This window comes from Nyctibius grandis, chromosome 9 (assembly GCF_013368605.1).
Source record: "Nyctibius grandis isolate bNycGra1 chromosome 9, bNycGra1.pri, whole genome shotgun sequence".
Lineage (NCBI taxonomy): Eukaryota > Metazoa > Chordata > Aves > Nyctibiiformes > Nyctibiidae > Nyctibius > Nyctibius grandis.
This window is the reverse complement of record NC_090666.1, coordinates 37,028,656-37,054,166: the sequence shown is the minus strand read 5'-3', so window position 1 is coordinate 37,054,166 and position 25,511 is coordinate 37,028,656. Positions and strand designations below refer to the sequence as shown.

The 25,511-nt window shown below is 38.4% G+C and overlaps 1 protein-coding gene across 1 annotated transcript in view; it reads right to left on the bottom strand.

Annotated features, from left to right (window-relative positions):
* The window catches only part of THSD7B (thrombospondin type 1 domain containing 7B), a 269,081-nt gene extending 257,972 nt beyond the window's left edge, over positions 1-11,109 (bottom strand). The window contains exon 1 of the mRNA XM_068407870.1: positions 10,971-11,109. Coding sequence (XP_068263971.1) covers positions 10,971-11,109 — 139 coding nt within the window. The remainder of the gene's footprint in view (positions 1-10,970) is intronic.
* Positions 11,110-25,511: the final 14,402 nt, after the last annotated feature.

The following is a 25,511-nucleotide window of genomic DNA, read 5'->3' as shown; positions in this document are numbered from 1 at the left end:
AAAGGTTGCTCGGTTGCAAGGTAACTGAGTAATATAACCTTTCAAAGCAGCAACAAAAAGCGATTAGACCATCCCTTGGATTGAAAATGATTGATTATTACTGCTAATATTGGAATTGAAGTTGACTGTAATGCTTTTTATGTAATTGCTTTATTGAATGCTGTATAGCTCTATTTGGTAATATATTCAGAACATCACGAGTTTACCATTTCTTTAGCTCCTGACACACTAAGACACACAGCTATATTGTTACAATATTTTTATCCCAATGATATTGTATTAAACAGCACATACCAAGGTTAGCTTCTGACCTTTCAAGTTAAGGTCTATGGGGAATCTTCTGCCTGCAGAATCATCTAGTAGATTTGAGTACCAGCAACTTTCCATCCTCTGCATCTGTTCACTGGTTTATTCCATAAACTGTATCAAAATACCTTAAATATGATTTGGGGCCCTGTGTGCTGTAATAATTAAATCATTTTGAGGACTTTGAAAGCTGGCTCATCTATTCTAAAAAAATCAAGCAAGGACAAGTAAATTACAGCAAAGAAGATGAATAAGTAAAACTTTTTTATATATCAGAATACCTTAAATTTTTAAAATATCTATAGGGAAAGCAGGGATTTTTTTTATTTGTTTTTCACCTTTGGTTTTATTCAAAAAGCAGCCTTCGCTATTTAAATGTAACTGCCCAGAATTACATTTTCTCACCTGCTTTTCAGTTTCTTTGGTTCCTTATCCCCTGATGTCACTCTTTGCTTTCTTGAAGAGAGTCCCAGCAAAGGTCAGTAGTCAATTAGCCATCAATAAATACCAAATAAGAGCAAAAATTTCGGGCTGCCTGAGCTCCCACTACTAAACCAAGCAATATGTTTGAAAGCTCCTAACAAAAAGCATCAAGTACTTTAGAGTGTTACAAACATAAATACAATGCTACCTTTAAAGCAGTAAGTATGAAAAATATCAAAGGTGGTGTGTAATACCAAGCTTTACCATCTATTGCACACGTATATTGACTTAACTGAGACACGCTCACTTATCTACAAAGCAAAAATTGGGTTTTAAGTACTGTACTTTGCAAGACCCTCAGGGCACAATAACATTACTGCCATCATTTACTCTGACTAACCCTCTCATTTCATCCTTCTCTAAGTCTTCAAAACGTTGCAGCTTCATTTCTATTTCTGCCACTACACCGGTGTTCTGGGTTAGACACACAATTATACATGGCTGATATATAAATACACGCAAAAAATAACGCATAAACATACACACGCATAGACACTAACACGTAAGCAACATATTGAACTCTCAGACTCACCATATAATTTTCATCTCAGTGCTACATGTGGCTTCTTTTTTTGGTTTTGCCCACTTTTTCATGTTTGGAGCCGATTCTAAAAGTAAGGGGGTTTAGCACTTTGCAGAGGAAGGCAGAAGACAGAGGACTGATATTTCCTTAAGAGAAAAGTGTGATCAATAATAGTTAAAGTTTGGATAAACCCTCATTATCAGATTTCTACAACTTCAAAACGAATATGTCGGCTGCCTGTTAAGCAGAGACACAACTTCTCAAGTTACGAGCTCACTGCTGACAGTGAATAAAGCTAAATTTGGGAATACATCTTCAGAGTCATGGATTTTCATATTAACAATGGTTTAAATCAAGATACAACTATACTTGGGTTATGAAACATTTAATACCTGTTGAAAAATAGATGTACTGAATTAGTTTAACTGAAAATATTGAAAGCTTAGAGAAGTTACTTATTCTAGTCATACAGTCCACACATTTAACATACAGAGCTGCTAACAATTTATTGAAATTCATTTTTACTTCCACTTGAATTCAGCATCACTTTACTCATATAAGCAAGAATATTAAGGGAACGACAACAAAAACTTTACGTGAGCACTACCCTATGTGCACCATATTTAATAAAAGAACTTCTGAAAAGTTCCTGGTGTTTTATCATTACAGCCTCCTTTTAATCCTTGTCTGTAAAAACTCCACTTCTGTACTCCATCCAGGCAGCTGCTTCAAAACTATGCAGCTAATACACATCAGAATTTATTAAATGTACAGAAATAATTTTTCTGTATCCAGTGACTCCACTGTGAAGATTTTCAATAGCTAGAAGAAAAGTGCTTATTTTGCTTAAAAGCAACTGGGTGATATTAATCAATTCAACAAATGGGTCAAAAGATCTTGAAGATGTCATGAGCGCTGAATTTATTTTTGTCTTCGGCAGCTTCAAACTTGTGAAATTTATGGTTATAAATGTCATACTGTAGAGAAGTAAAACACGCCTCACGCATAGGTGGATATTTTTAAACTATTGATATTTGAAGGTCTTTGGATTTCAGGGGTGATAGAATAAACCCCAGAGGACACCAATCAGTGAAAAAGTTCAGATGATAACACAATAAACACCACATATCCCCTCGCCCTGTGTTTAATCATGTAGCTGGCACCACCAACCATGTTTCATACTTCTGTTGACCTATTCAACAGGTCAATAAAGTCCTAATAAAGACTTATTAAAGTACCTACCTTACACATTTAATTTTTTTAAGTGTATTGAAAATACTTTAAATGTCAGGATTTTTCAGCAAGTCATACGGTGTGAACTACTATCGCAAATAAAGCGTAGGAACACTTTTAAAGCTGCTGTCGATTATGCCAGGGAACGTGAATCCTTTCAGTACCACTCCATTCTGTATAGGGTGTAAAGATAACTCTGACTATGAACTTGTTTGCAGTTATTTGGGCTGTGCTGGTGGCATCAGCCCGTTCTCAACGTCTTCCGCTGAAAGTTTGACAGCACTGCTTCATTAAGAGACACAAAAAGCTTTTAAACCAGATTCTGTGGAATACAGTGAGAGGAAAGAAAAATATACACCAATGAGTGGGCAAAACCAAGCAGTAAATGTATTGGCTTAAGAGAAATAACGTTGGTTTACTGGTACTTTCCCCAGGAACAGTCGGGTACCAAGTCGTGCAAGCCGCGGCACGGCAGCGACGTGGGCTCCGCGTTCGAGGCATTGGGCTGGCTCCTCTTTGAACATATGCCCTTGCAAGTGAAATTAATCACTCACTCTATCATTCCTGCAGCATCTGGAGCCATAATCATTACCCAACTGCTGAGAAAGAAATGAAACCACTAATCGCACGGGGAGCAGGGCTTAGTGTTCAGAGCAGGAAAGTTTTTATTAAGTTCTCATTTGAAAAGTCATTTTTCATGCCTGGCCTTCCAGGACATGCCACACAAAAGCTGGACAGACTTCAGCAACTGTCTACAACTCCTTCCCCAACATACAGAACCAATATATTTAGAACCGCTATAACGAGGTTTTAACATGCTTTTCCAAATTTAGCTCTATAATCCTAAATCACTGTTATACACAAGTATGACACGGAGATACATTTAACCATAAACTTTAAAAGGTCTCTAGAAGAAGGAGCTGCAGAAATCTACAAAGTGGTAGACACCACGCAACAGTAAAGACCAGATACCGCTTCTGGATTCACACACCACACTCCTGTTGATCTCAGCAGGAATTCTCTATGCAAACTGAAGCTCATATATTCGAAACTACAACATACAATGAAATGCCCACTTAATATATAAACTAGCTGAGGGTGATTAAAATAAGCCATAACACTATGTCAATTAACTGGATTACTGTGAAATATTCCCCATCTCTTCCAACTTCTCCATTTTGTGTTCCTGGCTTTCACCATTCCATTTTTTTTTTTTTTTTAAAGAAAAAATTAAAAAAGATTAAGTGGATTACAGCAGGACTACTTCCATACATACCAGGAAAAAAATATCTAGGGAAATACAGGTATCAGTGGGCAGACTACCCAAAACTCATGTCCCTAGAAAGAGTCGGCTGTATTATCTGCACACTGAGAACAATATGAATCTTAGGGAATTCTAATACAATTTTGTGTATTTTCACCCACAATAATTCTGCTCTAAACAAGAGCTGAATGAGGAAGTGATTGCCCCTACATACTGAAATCGTTCAATTAAGTGGTGAAGTGAAACTCTTATTCTAACTTAAGATATAATTATTAAAAAAAAAAAACCCGCACGGTTCTGAACAAGGGCAGCAGAATAATTAAATCTAGTACTCTGCTGAAAATGCGATCATCCATTTTTAATGCTCCGCCTATACGGAACAACAGAAATCTTTCCAACAGCTGCATTCAATTAAAAAAATATTAACCCCAAGGAAAAAGTACAAAAACATGCCCATCTGCTTCTCTTGCCACTCACTGTGCTGCTTTTGTGAGAGAAATATTTACAACAATACAATCCAACGAAGTTGAATGAAAAGTACCACAATTCCAATAATAAGCTGTCTTTTTTTTTTAAGCAAACAATTTAAAAGAAACCACTTTTGCAGATTTTCCCCTGTGACCCGCAGCTCTGTTCCCATAGTAACTATTGAGGAAAGAAAAGGATAAGACGCCTAACTTATACTTTTCCCAATACCAACAAAAACCAGGAAAAAAGCACCTTATTCTCAAAAACTATTATTCTCAGGAAGGGAAGAGGGACATTAAAAGATTAGTGTGAATCTCCTGTGTAATCTAGTTTAAACCACCACCTACCGAATATTTGATGTCGCTCAAAGATACTTCTTAAAGCGTGTAGTCTTTGTGTAAAAGAACTATTGAAATTGTTTTGCAAGCCCAACAATAACAAAATTACCAGGCACACGCTGTAAAAGCTTACATCTGAACTCGGCAAGCAGAGCTGCCAGCCTACAGCCATGCTGCTGCACAGTACTCATCTCCGCTGAGGAACTAGTACCCTGTCTGTTATCTCCAAGCATATAAAGTGTTAATTTTAACATATATTTCAGTGTCATTGCAGTCCCTCCTATCCTTGCCTTTTTAATTTGAGTCTATGCTTCCCATATTGCGTGCTGTAGTGAGTTTTTCTAGGAAAACACACAAAAGCCAGCCACGCTTTCTTTAAGCAGTGCCACCAAGAACATTTCACTGGTGTCTTCAAGTCCCTCTAGGAAACCAAAACCAGTAAGAACATACCGGGTTTTACAGACAAAGAAAAAGGGCACCAGTTTAAGCACCTCTACATCTCCGAGCATGCTTCCCAAACCATAACTCTGCCAGGAACAATTCTGACATCTCTGACACTAGATTGCATTCTCTGGGCCAACAGGGCAGGTTCTTCAGCCGTGTCCCATACACTGAGCTTTTAGCCCCTTGGATTAAGGATAAATCCAGAAGCTATGGTGGACAGGACCCAGGTGGGTATGCAATGGTCTGCTATAGCGCACTTATCCAACACAGCAGCAGACCCCAAGCACCTGGAGGACAGGCCAGGTTGGAAGATGAGCTTTCAGCTTCAGAAATGTTCTTCAGGAGAGAGATGGAGTTCTTCTCATGTACGTTTGTCTGGTTCTTTTACAAATTCACCAGAATTCACTGCCTGAGGACACCAACTTTGAAAGGTCTCACGCACCTAAATATTATTTGTATCACCTTTGCAAAGGGTTATAAAGTAAGGCAACAGATGTATCTCCACAACTTCAAAACAAGTTTGGATTCAACTGTTGAGGAAACGATAACAGATGAGGATATCACATCAGAACTGGAATGACAGGGTGAAGTAGCAGAACCATATGTAATAAAATTCAGAGGTGTGTGGAACAGAAAGGTGAAAATGTGGATAGGAAAGGTAAGGAATAATGAGGAGAGAAAACCAAATAGTTAGCAATCTGAAACAATTGCATTCCTGTCTAAGGAAATATGAAATTAGCTTTGAGGCCACCCTTAAATTTTCTCAACTATCAGTGACTGATATCAGCCAGCACATTAAGTTTTGCTGCTAATGAAATTTTGCAAAGCAATTTTCTTTTTAAAAAAACAATAATGCACGAAAAACTTTGTAAAGTTTTGCAGAACTAGAAGTATAATTTATATTGCTCATAAAATATTCTTTATAGAGCATGATTTTAAACCAATTTAGAACTAACTTTAAAGTACTGTTTTTTATATTTAAAATCACTTTCTTTAATGGCTACTTAATGAAACTACACCAACAGATTAAAAACAACTAAACTACTTCAAATTAAACGTTTATCACGTTATTAATATTTAGAATACAAAATATTAAAAAAGAGCACTACCTATGTGATTCTGAGATATTTTAAGGCAGGCATTTCTAATTAAAATTGTAAAATATCAGTGGGTGAAATCTCATCTGAGATTTGATATAATTCTGAGGAGCAATGTTCAGAAACGATTTAGTTTGACAAACCAGTTCAAAGAGAATATGTTTACTAACAGAGGTCCAGCATAACTTTACACTTCATTCATTTATTGTCCTATCAAATAAAAGAACCCCTTAATCTGGAATAAATTATCATTCTTCACCTTGTAGAGCTTTTTGAGAAATACCACTTGTTGCATAACTGTCTTTGACTCTCTTTGCAGTAGGTTTGAGCTCTACCATCCTTTGAAGATCCGGACTCCCTTTAACATTTGGTGTACGTAGGTTAAAGTGTGTCTTTTAAGACGTAAGGTCAAAGGCACTTCCAAACCAGCACTAGGCCTTCCTGAAATTAAGATCTTGAGGAAGGGCATTTTATGGCAGTATTATCTGAGAACAGAGAACAAAAGATCTTTTTCATCATAGCCATAACTAGCTCACCCACATTCACGAGTAGTTCAAAGGTTCATCAACATCAGAAGTTGTTCTCTGAAAAGTTCATTTCGCACCCTTTCCATTATGGATTGTTTCTGAAGACAGACTAACGATCAAAACCCATTTGCTAACCCTATTTTAAGAATGACTTTCAAATATGGGTAACAGCTCTGAACTACAGTTTTTTTGTGTCCACCTGGGGCAAGAAAACGTATGGCTCACCACACCTAGCTCTCAGAAGCCCACAAACACCAGAAGATTAATGGTTTCTTCTTCAGGTAAAAGCTCTCTACTGTGATCAGCTCTATTACAAGTCCATTTCCCAGTCTGATATCTCACTGTCAGTGCTCTTCCATTCGTAACAGGGAGCATGTCCCAGCTGGGCTAAATCCCCATCCTGACTCATTTTTTGCAGAGAATTACAGATGGAGAACTCACTGGGACACCACATTTGGGTTTCTAATAGTCTACTCCTTCCCTCCCATAGCACACACAATATTATTTCCATGTTAAATAGCATTTTACCAAAATTAGAGAACTATTTTCCTAAAAATCAGATCTTCACACTAGAAAAATGTTTTTAAAATATTCTTCTTATTTTAAAAAAGCTACATCACTTAATTTAGACTTTAGAACTACATTTTAGAGTTTTGCCAAAAAATAAACCAACTAGAACTGTGGATTCATATGTGTATCAATATTCTGTTTACAGCTTTAAAAGTTGAATGGCCATCATTAAAACACAAACATATTTGCACTGCAGAAATTCCAGGCACTTTTAGGACCATTCAAGAGTTGAAGAAAATCAACATGGTGAAATATGCAAATTGCTAACTGGCTATTGCATTAAACACTATTAATTTACAAGGATTTAGATCCAATTAAATTTTCTCAAGATTGTATCACTAAAACTGCTTTGTTAGTTAGTAAATGTCAGAAAATTATTCTGCTATTTGAGGTTGCTGAGTGATTTAATTGGTATAATTATTGCTTTCGTGTTTAAGCTGGTGGTCACAAAATAAGTATCTGACAAGAAATGTTTTGAAACCGAAAGATACAGTGTACAGATATTCAGACATTAATTTATCATCTCTAGAAACCAAAAGCTAAAAATAAATGGTTTTAAGACAGGCCACAAATAAGCAAAACGCAAGTGCTAGCCCTTTGAATAGCTGAGGGAAGAGTATGTGTAATCTACCTCACTGCCAAGTTCTTAAATTTTAGAAATATAGAGCCTGGGGTTTTTTGAAGATGCAGTGATTTCAATACCACTGCCTTCACCTATACCAAGACCACCAAGCCCAGCATGAAAATGTATGAGTGTCTGTCAGATAAAGCCAAGGATTTAGCTGAAAAAAAGCCTGCTTTATAAACTTCAGTGCTGATATGATGCCTTTTTTTTCTCCATTCATATTAATGATGCATCTCTGGACTTATATGTGTCACAAAAATTTACTTTAGGACATATAAATTCATTTTCTTAAAGTCAGAGCTTTCAGTAGCATAATCTTATTTAATTATAAAGCATGACATTTCAATAAGAAGTTGAATTTCTCTACAGCAGGTAAGTAACTTGCCACGCTTGCAACAGACAATTCGAGATTTAAAAGCAACACAGATCATATCCTTTCCCATTCCAATCCCCAGGGAATGCTTATTTCTCATTAGACTGTTTCACTAAAAAAAGAAAAAAAAAAAAACAAAAACGACAACAGCTGCAGGTTTTCTTTCTATCAGAATGGATTTGCTCAGTTCTGACATTAAAAGCAACTTCATTTTAGGTTCACTGTGCTGTGCTTTTATTTAATTTTTTTTTTGTATTGGGCACAGAAGTCCTCAAACTAGGGGATTTTTTTTATTATTATTATTATTACACAAACCACAGATCTCAGTAGGCCAAGATCTCAATGATCTACATCCCAAAGCTATTTTATTATTAATATCCTGCTTCAACAGATTGTGTTAACCCCTCTGCCTCTCTAGGTCCATCTGCTCCGTTCAAGTTACCATCCCTCTCTTCCCAAAACACTTCCCTGTAATCTTCTGAAAGATACACCTTTGTGATTAACCGTACCTGAAAAACCATTTCAAGCAAAATAAAAAAAAAAAAGCATACAAAAGCAAGCCACATATGCCACCCTGACAGCAGACTGCTATTTACTGCTCATTTCAAGGTCACTGCAATTTTATTTTGATATACATGCTTCCAAGCACTTCAAATTAAATCTGCAACACATACAGAACCATCAAAAGAAAGCCATTAGTTTATTTCCTATGCCCTGACACTGAAAAAGACATTCACTTCCATTTTACCAAGACTTTTCCCCCCCAAAAAAAGTATTCATTCAAACTAGTAAGAGAAATCTCAGCCCATTGCGTTATTTCTTAGGACCACTGCAAAAGACCAAGATTCAGGATTTAGAAATGCTGCTCCTTCACTGCTACTGCAGAGAAAGTACAGGCTTCACAAACAGTACTTTGTTTCTTAGCAAAGCAAAGTGTTTTCAGTGAACATACTATTCCTTTCAACCTACAACTTAACATATTAGTTTTAGATTTAACTTTTATCTAATTTTCAACAAAATACTCTCATGAGAAAATGAAGATTTTTGTTTAAAAATATAAAAATATTTAACTACGGGGAAAAAAAAAAAATCTTTGTTTTTGCCAAACAGGACAATAAATGTGGCTCAAACTCCCAAGTTATTTTCATTCGGAAAACATCTCACTCAGAGTTGTTTTCTGCCTTTAGTCACTACGTAAGCAGAGAAAGTGCATCAAAATACTGTTAGGATTTAAGGTTTTTAAAACGACTCTTGAGATCTGGGATATTTCTAATTCACTGTGGGAGTCATAAGAACTGACAATTTTCTTCTGCATCTGGAAGGCAGACCTTTATGACGAGCTCATCACGGGGCTTTCACAGCACAGTAGCCCGTGTCCACGCAAACCTGCGCTCCACCCTTTTTTCGTTCTAAATACATCTGCCTCAGATGCCTATGAGTTCCAATGCACACCCCTAAAGACCGACAGTACAATACACTTCAGAACTGAAGACAGACAGCATTGAAGGGTCTAATTTGTCTGAAGAAAACAACTCTACCTTTCAAAGCTTGTTCAAAAATCACGTAAATAACAGTGAATTGGAGAAAGACAGTTTATGTTGTTGTTTATTTCTCCTTCATTTTACATGCAAGACATCGTAAAAAAAGTCTTTAGAAATATAGTATCAGGTTGTACTTAACCAGCACTTCATCAGCACTTGGCCCCCCATCCCAGTGGCCAGGGTGAGAAGCTTGCATTGATCCTACCAGAAGGACAGGAATCCTCCCAGAATAATTGTTTCATTATTTGGCTAATTCAATCTCTTATCTTCTATAGAACTATAATTAAAAACAAAACAAAACAAAAACAAAACAAACAAACAAAAAAAACCAGCAAAGAACGTCTCCAAAAAAACGGGGAAGATTATTTTTCCATCAAATTTAATCGCTCTGTTGCTCAGTCATAAAAGGCCAAACCTCAAAGAGATCCTCGTCAATGAAACCCCTGGTTCAGTCGCACATTTTTGATGAAGTACTTTGAGTAAACATTTCATAAATTTGCCAATCTTTCCGCTTCATTGGACATTCTTTGTTGTTGTGTTGTGCTACAAAATAAGCATCCAATGCGTCATGCTTAGTTTCATGCATCTCTACCGTACCATTTCTTATTTACCTCCTCCCTCTCACTAAGAATCACAGAGTTATCAATGTGTCTTCACAAATTTTCCAAATGTTGTGCATGCCCGATTTTGAACATTCAAACACTGCGTGTATCCAATCTGACTGATGGACAGAAATAATTCACTAAACATACCAATGAAATGTTAATTATGAATAGATCAACCAGGAGTACAGACTTCTGGCTCAGTTCATCCTCAAAGATGCTGGTGTGCGCTTTTCACTCAAACATGAAGAGAAAATGATTAAATATTTCAAATGAAGCAACATTAGGATGATGATATCAGTATCCAGTAAAAATTTTACTCTTGGATTAAAAGCACTGAGGAGTCCAGAACTACACTCTAGAGTCACTCTGGTGCATAACTGCAAGAGACGTGAAGATTACTAATCTAAAACAGAGATTAAATCCCTCTATTTTTACAAAAAAAATTTAGAATAGAAGACATTATTAGGCTTTTTTAATTTATTATTGAGCTAAAACAGAATGCAGAAAGGGCAATCACTCCATCCTCGAACGCAGGAATTCTCTAGTAGATAAACCAACAGATCTTTTTCCTACCTGTTTTCCAGACAAACTGATGACCTCTCCTGGCTTCCAGATCAGCTGTTTGTAACATTAAGAAAACAATCAAAAGGAAGGACTTCCCCAGGCTCTGCCATGCCCAGTGAGGAGAAACCCAGTTCTGTTGTAGAAGCATAATTCAGCTAATTCAGTCTCTTGTCTTCTTTTGTCCTAGAATTAACAAAAAAAGACAAAGCTTACTAAAAGACTTAAAAAAACAAGGCAACAGGCTCAGCCTAAGGGCAACCTGGTGGCCACTGTGCATTTCATAGTCCCTGTGTGCCGGATTTGTTGAGGACAAATCTGTTATGTAGGTTTCACTTGAAGAGAAAGAGAGGTGAAAAAAGCAAGGGGGAGAGAGAGAAGAGAGCACCAGCTCCCAGAGGACCCGCAGCCCCCTCCTGCAAAGCCAGCCATCGTAAATGCTTTTAGCAGGTTCTTAAAAAGAAAGCTACCAGTGCAAATAAATGGCAAGGGATCTGATTACAGTCTGTGATGTGTCCCTTCTTTTCTCTATTTAATTTCTCTTTAGCATGAACATTATCACGTTATAGGCAGACTAAAACAAAGCTGAGAATGGATTCCAGGTGCAAAATTCAGCTCTGAATAGAGACCCCATGTCCTCCATTTAAGATCCCCAACAACTGAAATACCAGACAAGGAATTGTTTTAGCTCCATAGGACGTGTGAACGTAGGATACACAAAAGCAACATGAGAAATGCAGCAGGAAAAGCAGGGAAACAGGGGCTGCTTATCAGTACGTGATGAACCAGCCTGAAAGGGAAAACTAGACATTACTTGGGCATTTCTTTGGAATTTGGGACTCACATTTAAGTCCCTGATCTTTGAGCTCAACCAGCAACCGGTTACTCCGGAGAGGTCTCTCTGACTAAGGGATTTTAATTAAGCTCTCCAACACTTCAGACAAATACCAGAGCCATGTTGTGATTGAGACAGGAATAGATCAAGTTCTGTTGTTGGAGCAGTTTTACACTGTACAACTCATTAAAATAATCACTGTGTGGCACTGGAAGCCAGGAGGAATGTGTGTCTGTCTCCCATACAAAGCAGGAGGCCGACTTCTAAATACCTGCTGCAGCAAACGTCCACACTGTTTACATACCATGGAAAAGCTCCAAAACAAGAGAGATTAAGAAAAGTATACAACAAAAGAAAATCTTAGAACTTGATTCAGCCCAACAATTCAAATCTCTGTTTCTCTCATCCCAAAAGTAGACCAACCAGACACTTATTTAGGCAGATTTTACATGAGTTTCAAGTTATTTTGGATTTGTCCACATTCAGGTGGGAATAGTTTTGAAGTCTCAAAAAACGTTCATGGTATGTTCCACATCAAACAAGAGCTAGTTTCTGATGTAAATTTACATATCGATTTTTTCTTATGTAATAACTTTTGTATTTATACCATGTTTAAATTCTCAACATAGTTCTACTTATTAGTGATTAATCCTACTTTGATAGGTAAAAAATGTCACATCTGTATTAGCGTAAGGAGAGTGATAACACCTCTCTTCAAGATTTGTCTTCATTGGCATAACCTTGGTGATTTTCATTAAAATTATCAGTCATTAGAAGTTTAGTCCAGAAAATTCCATTACATTCCTAACTTTATGAAAAGCAACGTTGTCATAATGCATAATACACAGCATCATTCTTGATAAGAAACTGAAGATAAACCTTAAAATAGTACATATTGAATAAACAGTAAAACTTCTAATTTCAAGCTGTATTTAAATGACTTTGAAAGTTTCTATCATGATAAATCCATGCAATTACATTTAATCAGATATTGACTAACTACGGTGGAAGATACAATGTTTTATCCGTTATCTGGTTTAGTTCATTCTTGCGTTTCAGATGAGCAGCATTTCAGGTAAGACCCAAAAACCCATCAAGCTGACCAATACAGTAATGTAGGCAAGGGAGCAGATTTATTGCTTTGCTCATGTCTTCCAGGTTAATTTAATTCAGAACTCACATCTAATTCAGAATGCAACCCGCTGAGTCCCAACACCCGGACAATGTAACACAGACCACAAGTGGCCCTATATGAAGCACAACTGAAGCTCAGAAATCTTGAGCATCTTTCAGAAATGAGATGGAGAGGACCTCACTCCTCCTCAATGCAAGTACTAGTAAGGAAGTCCTCAGGGGGAAAAGGGGGGCCCTCAGGCATCCTGCAATTCATTTTTTTTTGCTGCTAGATGGCTGCTCACCTCACACAGAAGAGCTGAGGAGGAGCGACTCGCCCAGTGTCTTCAGCATTGCAGTTACCATCTATGACGGCCAGAAAACAGAGTCACCAACTTTCTGTCAAGGGAAAGAGAAGGAATTAGTGACATTGGCTCCAACACTGTTCACACCCAAAAATGCAAAACAAGCAAAGAAATTATTCAGATGCTCAGATTTAAGGACTGGAGGGGAGCCAGCATGCCCAGCCCCGCACAGACAACACTCATCTGAATTGCAGGGCAGCTCTCCAGGTCCAGAACACCGTAAAAACAACACATCTTAAACAGGTGGGGGCACAAAAAGGACAAATCCAAGGAAACCTCCGCTAACAGCTGATAAACATGCCAAGATTTTTAATGAAGCACCAGTAGTGCTCATCAGCTGCTTTCTCAACACACTGCCTTCATCTCAGCATTCAAAGGGTCAGTAAACAGCAATAAATCCCTGGGAGCAGCAGCCTCCTGCCCAAAACAAGGGGTTTCGCGTATGATCATTCTTTGGGTAGGACTACAAAGATAACTGGCTGCTGCTCCCCATGAAGCAAGAGCAGAGATTACATTAAGTGAGAAAAAATAGAAATAAATTAGACACCATGAGACTGATTCTAATCTCCCCCCACCCCAGCCGAGCTCAATAGAGTCCACTGATTTACACCACAGCAAAGCACAATAAAAGTCTGCCTGTATATCTAGGTTTGTATAACACAATTTGGAACAGTAGCTGTTCTGTCCTGATATGATAAAAAATTATTGCACAGGCAACATATGCTATCTACAGAAACGTGAATAAATTACATTAGGAAGGCCACCAACACTTCACATCAAATTTAGTTACAGTATATCTCAGCTCCCCAATGTGTCAGCATGGCTAGCTGTAAATTGGCAAATAGAGAGGAAAAAAGGAGGGGAAAAAAAGTGAAATTTACATTTTAAAAATTGACTTCACCAAGACTAGTCATGATTAAATTCATGCAATTGCTTAAATGTGTTCAAGATATGTGTTTTACTCTGAAAAATATCCCACTTTTCCAAAACTGATTATCTGTATTTATTCAGTATCCTTTATAATGCAGGCCTAGCCAATTAATAGTCTACACTAATAGATTCTCATGAAATGAAATAATGAGGTGTTGTTTTTGTATCTTTGAAGGATTAGTCACAAGCATCCCTTTAATTGTGTTTGGTTTGTATGGAATCTTGTTCACAAAAACAAGGGTATCATACATTACTTGTAACGGCTGGGAATACATAGGCAGTCTTGAAAAAGCCACGTGCAAGTTTTCTAATGATCATAACAATGCATTTACATTATCTAATCCGCTGCTAATTCTCTTAATCACAGGACTGAATAAAACTAGTTTTAAATAACAGACTTAATTTAGAAAGCTGTATTTCCACTGAAAACACAGCATTCAAGTATAGTGTCAAAACGTTATAAATAAATAAATATGCATACAGCTGACAAATAAATATGTTATTTCTGAAGTGTTCAAAATTTAATTTCATTTTCGATGTCAATGAAAAATCCAGTAGCCAAATCCCAGTCTAATCCCTGCTTAGCTAGGGAGGGGGAAAAGCCTCTGGGAAGCTTTTCCCATTTTCCAGCCACTGCTCAGACAACCACAAGCTACAGATGTGCACTCAGAGGCAGATGTTTCCAAGCGGCAGGCACTGGGCTAGTCCAAGACACTATTAGGGTCCTCAAAAGCATCCAGCACTAAAAGACAAGAGATGGATGGTCCAGTTTCGACTCCCCACTCTACACATATCGCACTGGTAGAGAAGCACCGGGTGTTCTTTCTGCAAGTTTCCACGGGACGAGAGTCACCATTTCTGTGGTTTAGGAAAGTTCAACCTGTCTCTGCTCCAACGTGGGATTGAAACTAGATGATCTTTAAGGTCCCTTCCAACCCAAACCATTCTATGATTCTATACAGTATTTATTACTGAACTTACAAAAAGATCAACTTAAACTGATCTAAACCCAAGACATGATTTCAGCCTTGTCATACATCAATTAAATTCCCCCTGAGTTCACCAGGAGTTGTGACCTTCCCCGTCAGAGGTAAATCTGACCTACTTTCTTTGTATGGGAAGGGAATGCTGACAAGGACACCTGGGTAGCTACCCTTCATTTAAAATACACGATGCAATTAGAATAATCCCAAAGACTTTAAACAGCAACAAAAAAAAAAAAAAGCAATCGCAGATCATACGCACGGCTATAAATCGTTCGGCAGGTGTCTAGCACAAAGACAAGCATAATTAATCACGAATTAATTTCCTTAACATAAACATAAGCAGTAACTATGCAACTGTGTGCCTGCTACACACAGCACAAACCCTTTGCTTGTGATATGCCAAGATAATCTGGATGTTTATAGGGTACTATTTATCCTTAGATACCAGTAAAATCTGCCTGGCCTCCTCAGAAAGCTGTTATCTAAAAATTCTGTCCTAAGCCAGCAGAATGCCTGGCCTGCAGCAGCAAAGGCTGATCACCACGGACATGCACTGCAGACCATGCCTGGGGGAGATATTTCCAAAAAACCACTAATGCTAGTGCTACAGGTACGGAGTTTAGTGACATGAAAGCGTTTGCACAGTCACATACATCCAACTAGGAAGAGGCCTTCAGGTCTAAGTGCACATGTGCCCATGGCATGGGTGTACATGCATACTGCACAATTTTTTATTTAACGAACAAAGTTACACTAAATTGCCTTTACTTCCATACGGAAAACAAACACTATACGTTTTTCCACTCACACATTTGGAGACAGACCGTCTTCTGGTTAAAGTAGGGGCACTCTAAATTCATTCCACTTCCAGCTGTGTCAGGGACCTCCTGTGCAAAAAGTCACTTCAGGTCACGCTCTGACACTAACACTTCCTTCTGCAAGCGCTCCCATTGATTTCAGTGGAATGACTTTGCATATGAGAGAACAGTAGCTTGATTTTCTATACCTCTACTTCTTCACCTCCAAACCTCAGTTAAGAATATTTACTCTTTCTTCCAGGAGCATTTTAGAAAATCCTGGATGAAAACATACAGCGTGAATGAGCTCAATTTATACATCAGGTTGACAATTGCCTGACAGTATTATTGTCCTAAGTAGTCACTCATTAGGAATCAAAACATTCATCTCCACAATTCTTTGGTAATTTGCTACAATTATTGTAAGGGTAAATAAAGCCTGAAAGAAAATCTGGTGTTAACACATCTGCATATGGAAGACAACTCCAAACAACCAGCAGACAGTCTAAACCAGCCTGCTTTGGGCTGGGAGTAAGCCTGCACGACCTCCAGATCGACAAAGCTGAACATAAATTCACCCTTGTCCATTTTCATGTATAAACCTTAACAACCTTCCTCCACACTCAGCTGCTGGAAAACTTGATAGGTAGTCACCATCTTCACCAGTTATATTTGAAAGTTCAGGTATTTTGGTGATCTCTATAGTCAAATTGTAAGAGTCTATTAATTATTTAATCTTTTTTCTTATATTCAATCATATTTGCTTCTTGTCCCACAGCTATGGAAAATCCTAGGGATTAAAAGCAAGAATATGAAATAACCATACTGCCAATGAATTGCTTAACTTACATTGATTTGTTTGGGGTAAAAACCATGAATCCTAAGTTTTCCTGCTTCAGTTTTCGTACATCCTAACAACATAACAAAAGCAGGTTTGAATTTAGAAGTTTAATTATAAACTTAGCTAAGTGGATTATAATGAAAGATGTTCCAGCAAGGGAGCTCAAACTGATGCATTATGACTACATTAAAGAACACACCAGAGAATAGACTTTACAAGAGTAGAACGACTTTAATTAAAACAGTGATAGAGCAGAACTGCTCTGTGAAACGATACTGCTGTTACGTCTCCTTCACTCTAAGCGCTTCCTATGGACTCTGTGGGAACACACTTGACTTTCAATAATGAAAATTCTATGTGATTTCAGACTTCTCTGAGGAACCCAGTTCAGAAGATCAGCTAAATGTAGTTGAAGTAAAACTTGCTTCATTTGTACACAAACATGTACGGCTTACCCTCTGCCAGAAGAGCAGGGAGATTTCAAAGGCAAGGATTCAAATGTTTGTGAAAGGCACTGTGCTTTTCAGGAGTATCAGGACGATCACTTTTTTTTCCCCCTACAGCCCCCATTCCCGTTGAGCGAAGGGTGAATGACGCTCAACAACCAAGGAGCACTCCAACATTTCACGCTACAAAAATCATTCAGTGTGTGACCCAATATGCAAGTGCCCAACTGTTATCCAAGTCTCGGACTTCTCAATGGTATTTAACTGTCATGGACCTTCTGGTGCTCTCAGTGTTGTGCCTTAGCGCTTAAAGTAGGCTAATTTACCTTCACAAATGTTCTTCAAGCTGCTATCATACTCTTCGCAGCAGGAACAAGAACAGAGCAATTAAGATCAAAATGCTCAAGATTGTCAATAGGTTTCTCTTGTGAACTCAGGCATTGATTTCTTTTCTGAGCAGCAGAACATAGAAAGTGTCCAATAACTTTTAAGTAACCTTTTCACACTGCTTGTGCACTTTCATATATTTCATTAAATACAAGAAAGGCTGTAGCAGCTCAAACCAAACACCCACAAAGTCCCAGATCCTGCCTCCGACAGGAGAACGATGATGCCAAATGCCCAGGGTGAAGCAGAAGAACAGAGTGTGCATAAATAACCCTTCTCACTATTCCTTCCCAGCCTCCAACAAGTTGTGGCTTCCACACCTCCTGAGTCAGAAGATCTTTGTATCTGACAGCCCTCTTATAAACTTATGGAGTGACACCCTGAACCTACATAACTTTGGGGGGTTTTATATAGGTTATGTATATAACCTGTATACACCTACACCTGGATGCCTTCTCACGGCAGGCTTGTCAGTCAGCACAGCACAACACAGCCAAGAATAAGCTCAGTGATGTTTTCACCTTATAGCATGTCCTTTCTGTAACAGCAAAACTTTATAGCTTTGAGGGGAAAAAAGTTTCTTTTTGTTTATTTTTCAATGGTTAGAGAAAAGGTGGAGCCCATTATCAATATACTATTCTGTTGTAGCTTTTATCATTGGCACTGGATGAATTAAAGGTCCTTTCAAACTCAGCTATATCTAAGAATTGCTGTCACAGTTACACAGATCTTGGATTACTGTTAAATTGCAATTAAGCGAAGGGAAAGGGAGCTGGCACCACTTCCAACACCATTTCAGTAAATGCTATTGCAAGTTGTTGTTCAAAGAGGATCACTCTCATTTCACCGGCAAAACATGGCATATAATGCACATTCAGCAATATAATACCATTTGAAAACTAGTATTTGAAACTATTTGCCTAACAGAGGAAAACCTGGAAATCAGACTCAGTAGAAAGCAAACTCCCTACTTTAGCAGCATGACTGTTCGCTGAAAACAACAGAAAGCTTCAAAGTCACCAATTACAAGGCAGAAGGGTTTCAAAAAAAAAGAAAGGATCACCTCGTAACCTCTGCTGCAGGAACAACAGCAGATTTTCTTAGCATTCCCATTAAAGTGCTTTCAGTTCACAGAAATTAAATTGCTTTACTGCAGCGATTTCCTCCTGCATTCTGATATTACTTTATATTATTTGACATTAATACAGCGTCGCAGGCTGTAGGTCAGGGTTTTTTTCCTCCTCACGGGAACGTGGCCACCACACGGAGTTTATCAATCTTAAACACAAGGTCAAAATAATACGATCAAGTATCACCAAGCACACGAGCTCAGCAAAGACTCGGGCTCTGCTTAGCAGGACCATCTGCTTCCCTGCCCCAGGACTGGCGTATCTGAAGTTTATCTCCAATTTAAATTGTTATATTCTACACTTCCACAGAACAACCAGAGCAACAAACTGCATGCACACATCCAAGCATCTGACCTAACAAATTAATGACAGATAGGCAGGAAAATGTTACGGTTTTAACTTGTTATCCAGTTTTAAACCTCTAAATATTGGTGACTATGGCTAAAATAACCCCGCTCTTGTACACACAAATATGCAGAGGCCAGCTTCAATACTTCTTAAATGTATGAAGTTTTCTTTCTGCTGTAACACTCACATTAAGAATAATTTCTTTTCGACAATATTCGTACCTCCATACACAGTCATTACTATTTTGCCATTTGCACTACCTAGCTCTAGTCTATACCCAAATGAGCTAATATGAAGAGACACACACACATCCACAAGATAAATTCCATTTCAAAAAACTCATTTCCAAAGTGCTGAAATAAACATTTATTCCAATGCATCCCCTGTCATCAGTTGTTTACCTCAAAGTACGAACTCGTAGGAAAGGAGAAAATATGGAGCACAATGCAAGGCAAACACTGCACCACTCCAAAAACGTGCAGGCTCTACAGAGGAGCACTCTTAATCAAACACTGACACGGTAGTTCTTCATCTCTTATCACACATCACCAGTGAAGTCTTGTGATGAAGTCTCCTACAACCAAGACTTCATCATTCCTACAGGAAAAAGCCTGTATATGTCAGGTCCCGTGTAAGAATATGTACTTTAAATAATTATAGTCAGAGCTGTCAAAATAAATTAGTCAAATATATTTTGTGATGCCTCACTATTGATTCATTCCTTTTCCTTCCATCCCCTTTGTAACAGATGTCCCAGTCATCGATGCCACATTGATGCCAATTGGTCCAGGCAGCCAGTGTAGTAAAAGGGTTAACAAAAAGTTATATTACCTAAAAAAAAAAAAAAAAAAAAAAACCAAAAAGCACACCACAAAAGGACGCAGTGAAGGCTGAACACTCACAGAAAAAAGTGACATTGGGATAATGAACTTCTAAAAACTGCTTCTGAACACATGCACAGATGCCAAGGTGCACACGCTGCGCTCTGAATCCAGCTTTTGCTAATTGCCACGCAGACTTACTCCAACACATCAGGAGGAACACAGTGTAACAACACACGGCTTGGGCTGAAAAGCAGCATTTGCTTTTTAGGTGGAATTTATTTTCAGAAACGTGCAAGCTACTGCTTATACCAAACTTCATTCTACTGTGCAAGGGGAAAGGCTTCGCAGACCTCATCTCCCCCCCGCAGCATCAATACCCAGGAAAAACGTGCCTCCACGGAAGATGCACAGAGCAGCTGAAAGCTCACACCATCACATCGCTCCCTCTGCAGTGGAGGAAACACCAGGCACAGGCTCTGGCTCAGAACCTGGCATTAGGACGCGTGCCTGAAACTCAGGCATTCCCAGGCACTTTGCAAGAGCCACAGAACCAGGTGTAGGAATATGTTTTTCATATCAAAACCATTAATAACATCTGCACATTTATTTAAAAGTGGACTTGCTTTCAGCCCGAGATTAACTATGCACGATGGCAACAAAAACACCAAATTGCCATAAGGGCAGTTAGAAAGAATGATACTACCCCCTAAAGCAGTTAGAGCAGCCAGTCCAGTAAAGCTATGTATCTATTTAAAGATTTTGTCATTGTTACCTTTTTCATTCCTTTTTCTTTTCCCCTGTAGCTGGTTATAGTCACTCACTGTATTTTATCACATTGGCAAGTCTAATCTCTTTAGGGTGAGAAATATATTTGCCCTGAACACAATATAATATGATTCACAGAAGGGTCCCTGACACTATTGCAGTATTGCTACGAGAAAATAATCATAATGATATCAACCGATAGAAGCCCTCAGTATAAAATTATTTAAGCAAGGTCAATTGCCCGTGCAGGTTGTTCTTACCAGAGTTCACGTTACATCACTGGTCCCATCATCCCGACCTTCCCTGCTGTCATCCCCATTACAGTTCAATTAACAGAGGAGTCCTGCAGTGGCTTGATGAGCATCTGCTGCCTCTACCTGGCAGTAACTCAATAAGGATACGCCATAGGAAGAGATAATGAGAAGTCAGCCCAGTTGTTCTGTCTCCCCTCAGGAGAGCAGATGAGTTTGGTTTATGGGAAAGAGCGTGACCTATGAAAATTATCAGTTAATTTCATATTTCAGAGCTTCAACATGCTACTGGTAACTTAAAGTGTTCTCTGCTTTCTCTGATGGTGCAGCCCAGAAGGGTTCAGAATTGTTTTTCCTGGCGGGTCCGTGATTAACAACCCTTCCCACGCTGAAATGATCCATCTTCCTGAAAGAATTTTCTCTTTGCCAGTTCTACCAAAGGAACACTTTCTACTCGTGCATTCATCAGCGGTAGGTCTGAATTAAAAAATTAAACATCTGAGCATAAAAAAAAGCTACTACCAAAATGAATCAGACAGAATCAAATTCACACCCATGTCAAACCTGGGTGAAACACTTTCACAAAACCAGAATCTGCTAGGTTCTCCTATGCTGCAAATAGCATCAGCCTGGTTTTCTTCTCCCTGACCCACACAACACAGTTATCAAAATCATCAGTGTGCAGTGAAGTGCAGTGACCACCTCCTCCTCACTGGTGCCCAAATGCCAGTTCTCCATTTCCTTCCACACCTTTCTTACAGAGACCCCCCTTAACTCCCACCTATCCTCTCTTACTGCCATGTTGCTTTAGGAACACCTATTCCATCACTAAAAACCCAGAACCACCTACAGTCCCTTCATCTACTCCACCATCAGTTGTCACAGTGACTATTTGAGGGTTGTGGCTCTGTTGTCTCCTGTAGAGCCCTCTCCTTCTCTCACGCTCACTGCTATGGATCAAACAGTGTTGGAAATGTTGAACTTCTCTGCCTCCGCTCGAGATTTCCAATTTCTTCCACCACTTCCCTTGTTTCTCCTCTTTTGAGTACTGAAGCCAACTACATTCTTCTTTCTGCAAAGCTTCCATTGATGCTCAAACTTTGACCAACTCCTCTGTCACCTGGTTTCCTTCAGCTCACTCCTAACCCCCAAATTTATTCTCACCAACTTCAGTTTATAGGGTGAGGACCTATTTTGCCTTGCAATTCACCAGTTTTGCAGCCCTGTTTCAACAATCTTATTCACTGAACCAGGCATTTTCAACCTGATTTCAAAAACAATTTTCTATTTTACATTGCCTTAATATCATTAAGGTGCAGATTTATTGAAGAATAGAATGGGCATGAGAGGAGAAAAAAAGATGATATGTTTCCTCCCCAAGTTCTGCTTCTGTAACATGGTCAGTGAACCACAGAGAATTTACATGGCTGCACAGTCCCATACCTCCACATTCATGGCTTAGTTTCTGTTAAGATCAGCTTCATTTGAGACACATCCTTTCCCATCACACAACTATTTGCATTGACTGCTTACCTGCTCTGACCACTCTTTCTATGAGTACAGTCATCAGGTCTGCTCATCACCTCACAGGATAATCCAGGTTGGCAAGTCCCTACCTCAGGAGGTCTCCAGTCCAACCTTCCACTCAAAGTAGGATCAGACAGCTATGAATCACATAAGATATTCTACATTGTCCTCAACTTTTTTATTTTGCTTCTACTTCCCACCAGAAGGCTTAGTCTACCAAGCTCACGCCAAGTGACATCAGATCTCAAGTTGTGGTTCATCTCTTGTAAGTCCTACAGCCAGGCAGCTTTCCCCCCATTTCAAAATTATTCGCTCTTCTTTATTCGGTTCTCCCTTCTCTTTCTGCTCTTCAGTTTAATCACCTGCTGCACATCTACTCCTCAAACCCTTTCCATCCTCTGCCTCTAATTCTTTCCTATACTAAATCAGTTGATTTCTCCCCAAAAGTAAGTTATCATTTTATGAAACCTGCCACCTTTTCTCAACTTGGTTGCTCAGCCTTTTTCTCACCTTACAATATTTTCTCCCTTCTCCTAACTAGCCCTCTGTTCACTTGCATCTCCTCTCTTCTATTTTCTGATTCCCTGGAGTCATTTTCATGCCTCCTACATTTTCTCCTCTATTGTTTTCTGCCTTTTTTTTCCCCCTGGAAAAGTTTACAGGGGAAACCCTACAGACACACTACATTATATCCAAAATAAGACACTATTTTAGAGTTGCAAATAATCAGCATTTTAAAAATGTTAGAATTAAGATCAACTTGCAGGAATGTATTAAGACAGTCAGGTTTCATGACTACATCTATTTTTAATGTATTACTAAAGTCTACATTAAAAAGCAATTTACATCTATCTTTGACTTCTTTTGATTTTATCTATTCATCACACTTGCCTTCAACCCTCTCTTAAAGCCTTACTCATACTCTCTGAAACAAGCAAAAAGTACCTGTAAATATCCCAAAAACTCAATAAACAAAACATGATATTTACTTCACTCCTAATAGTTCTGTGTACCATTAAAAAAAACAGATTTTTATTTAACTAAATTAGGTTAAATAATTTAAAATTCGATAAACACACTATGGACTAATTTCCATTTGCTTAAAGAAAGAATAGAGAGTCTATACAACAAACGCTACCAAATCAGTTAGTGATGTTCACTGGCTAGTTTTGTTTTAAAGCTGCATCTCATTATTAATAGCAAAGTAAAACATATATATTTAGTTGTACAGGGCACAACTGTAAGCTGCAAGCAAGGAGTATAAAACACTGTTTCAGGACTGAGGACAACTCATTGGTTGCCAAGATGGGGCTTACAGGAGTAGTTCAAAAACACGACAGGCAACAGGAGGCTGCCCAAAGTTTTCAATTCCAGTTGCCCATACTGGGACTTGCATTTTGTCCACTGGAGTTTGGGGTGGTTAGAGTACGCTAAAACTTTCTTTTTTTGAAAAGACACGAAAAAAAACACATGTTTCATACTAATCAATACAAACTTGTCAGACTTTTGCAGGTTAATATATTTTACTGCCTATTTTTTTTCCCCCAAATACTTCACTTTTCCAAATTAGGTGAATTAATGAATGAGTCGGCTAATGCATAAAGGCTTTTGTAAAAGGATACACTTAGATGGACGTTTACCAGACTTTAGCCTTCATTTTCTTGTGTTTCAGATTCAAATGAAAATTGAGTCAACCTTCAGGAGAAATCGGTGCTGGCAGAAATTCTCTTTGTGGACTTACACTGAGAGAGATTACCAGCTTCTGCAGTGAAATGGCTGTACTTTAAACTACATAAAATCTCCGCTGTTGATAGCTTCCCCAGTCTGATACGCTCTTGCTCGCTGAAAGTATATGGGACTGCTACTCTAAACACTTTCAATATTAAAAACTGCAGCCATTCTCAGGCTTGTATTCCACATTATTTGAACTATTTCACCCTCCTCTAGCATTTTCTTCCTTCAGAAAGACAGGAATCTGAACTAGATACAGCACTTGATATTAGCGGTGATCCAATATATCTGATTACACAAACAAACCTTAAAAAAATTGTAATTTAAATGGCAAAAGTAAATATATTGCAAGCCCTAGGCATTTCTTTAAAAATTGGTCTACCGGACAATATTTGGCAGAGGCAGCACAAGAGCTGGGTTGTAATTTTGCCTATATTATTTTTTTTTTCCTTATGTGGTAAAACTAGCAGGGAATTGGGTTACTACTAGAGTTAGAACTCCATTTACTATGTAATTTTTCTTCAGTACATGAGTCTTTTTTTAAAGGACTGCAATTGCTTTGAGTTATACAAAAAAGATTGATCCGTAGAAAGTGGAAAATGTCTCCTGTCCTACTTCTGAGATTGGGATTTTGTCGTGCCAGCAATTGTTTCGTAGGATCATTCCACGTCTTAGATAAAGGAAAAAAACAGAGAATTGCTTGTCCTGTGGAAAAAATTTCCCCTGAATTACAGGAAAATGCACATTTGCAAAGATAAATATGCTTAAAATCACAGGCTCTACTTTTCCCTATTTGTTACTTTCCCTGCTAGACAAAATTAGCAGTGATTTGGACTCAGTGTTAATGAATACCAAAAGCAACTTGGCATTCTCTCGCCAAGGACCTCCATGAAGTGCAGTTCAGCAAAATAAGGCAATCTTCTTATCGTAAGAGCTCAATTAAACCATCATTTTAATGCAATCCTATTTAGTAGCTCTCACGTTTTCTGTTCTGATGCTAGTGATGTTAATGTCTTAAAAAAACAAGGAAACAAAAATAGAGAGGTAGAAGGGAAGGACAGGAGACAGGAAAATGCAGCTTCTGTTTCATTGAAGATGAGGGGGCGGGGGGGGTGGGAAGAACCCAAAACCCAGAAGCATTGAAACAGTTTACAGCAGAACATAAAACCCAAACAGTTTTTCTGGACCCAAATCCATTCTGACAAACACAATACGAATTGTGAATTGAGAAAACCTGCTCTAACCAAAGACTTCCAAGCAATTTGCAAAAGTTTGCC